At 41.4% G+C, this 1755-nt stretch overlaps 1 protein-coding gene across 1 annotated transcript in view; it reads left to right on the forward strand.

Moving 5' to 3' along the window:
* Positions 1 to 1755, forward strand: part of LOC108448894 (endogenous retrovirus group K member 18 Pol protein-like) — an 11652-nt gene that overhangs the window by 1107 nt on the left and 8790 nt on the right. The window contains exon 2 of the mRNA XM_017743297.1: positions 351 to 792. Within this exon, the coding sequence (XP_017598786.1) occupies positions 351 to 792 (442 nt within the window). The remainder of the gene's footprint in view (positions 1 to 350; positions 793 to 1755) is intronic.

Genomic DNA, 1755 nt, shown 5'->3' on the forward strand with positions numbered 1-1755 from the left:
TCTTGTGGAGATGTCTCCATAGCATGAGCAAGAGAGACTCCTCTTCCTAAATAAACTGAACAAGGTTATTATGGAAGTGGTAAACTGACCGAACATCTCAAGGGTTGTCTTTTTACAGTGGAAGAAGGGGGAAAGGTGGGGGGAGGAGAAGTGTTCTGAAGGTGTGGTATGATTTTTTTTTTCCCTTCTTTTAGGTATGTTAATAAACTTCTATATATTCTTTCAAGTTTTGTGCCTGCTTTGCTTTTCTCCTAATTCTTATCTCACAGAAGATAAACAGTAATGAGTATTTTGGACCAAAACCACTACACTAAATTGGTGTTTCTGCCTGGTTACAAACTCAACCCTCTACAATTCAATACTCCTATTTTACCTGTTAAAAAGCCTGATAGATCATACCGAATAGTACAGGATTTAAGAGCTATTAACAAAATAACAGAAGATTTGTACCCAGTGGTTGCCAATCCTTACATTTTGCTAACCTGTTTAACACCTGAACTAACTTGGTTTACTGTTTTAGATTTAAAGGATGCTTTCTTTTGCCTTCCTCTCCATGAGGCCAGCCAGAAAATTTTTGCATTTGAATGGAAAAACCCCAGAACTGGACACAAAGTTCACCTCACATGGTCTGTGCTACCCCAAAGATTTAAGAACTCCCCCACAATATTTGGAGAGCAACTTGCAAGATGTCTGGAATCCTGGGAAACCCCATCAGGAGAAGGACAGCTGTTACAATATGTGGATGACCTCCTGATAGCTACTAAAACTCAAGAGACTTGTGTGGAGTGGATGGTAAGCCTCTTAAACTTTTTGGGTTTACAGCGATATTGAGTATCCCAGAAGAAAGCCCAGATGGTGAGACAAACAGTTGTGTACTTGGGCTATGAGGTTAGTGCTGGACAAAGAACCTTAGGACAGGATCACAAGGAAGCAATATGCCAGACCCCAAAACCCCAAACAGTAAAGGAACTTTTTTGGGCATGACAGGGTAGTGTAGACTGTGGATTTATAATTACGGGTTGCTGGTTTGTCAGGGTCCCTTCCCCCCACCATGTAGTCCTGGGAGAGGGGTCCTGAGGGGAGGCACAGGGTTTCCTAGCCCCTGGTCAGCCTCGTTCCCCATTGGTCGGTTTGTGTTCCCCTGCGTGGGAAAGCACCCTCTGGTCCTGTGATTGTAACAGTTCCTCGGCAGAGCTCTGGCTATGCGTCTGGAGAAATAAACATCTCTGAAATGTCTATCAAGAATCAGCCTATATATATATTTCTTTTCCACAGGCTACCTTGTTTGATATGCGTGTTACAGTAATCCCCACTGTAGCAAATGGTGGAGAATGTGGGCAAGACACTGATCCCTAAGGACAGAAAATTCGTGAGTAAAAACCACTCTAGATCTCTCTCTTTTCACCTTGGTTTGGATATTCTCTCTGGACTATGGAAGAATCGTGGGAAATGCAGCTCTCTGAACCACAGAAAGAAATGTATCTAGAAGTTAAAGAAATCCTTGAACAACAAAACAAGAAAGTATTTGTTCCAGGAGATCTAGAACATTTTTTTAACTGGTTTTTCAAAAATTTCTTCTATATTTCTCAAGACTTACTTTTTGATATTGATCATCCTGGAACTAGTCATGGGTGTTTTTGGTACAAGATCTGGGATAAGATAAGGGATCAAACAAAACATGGAGTAGCAACAGAAGCTCTCCGTGGATTAATTGTAATCAGTGAAGCTCTTGAGGAGCATTTGTATGGTCCCATT

This window comes from Corvus brachyrhynchos, unplaced genomic scaffold (genome assembly GCF_000691975.1).
Source record: "Corvus brachyrhynchos isolate BGI_N302 unplaced genomic scaffold, ASM69197v1 scaffold719, whole genome shotgun sequence".
Classification (NCBI taxonomy): Eukaryota; Metazoa; Chordata; class Aves; order Passeriformes; family Corvidae; genus Corvus; species Corvus brachyrhynchos.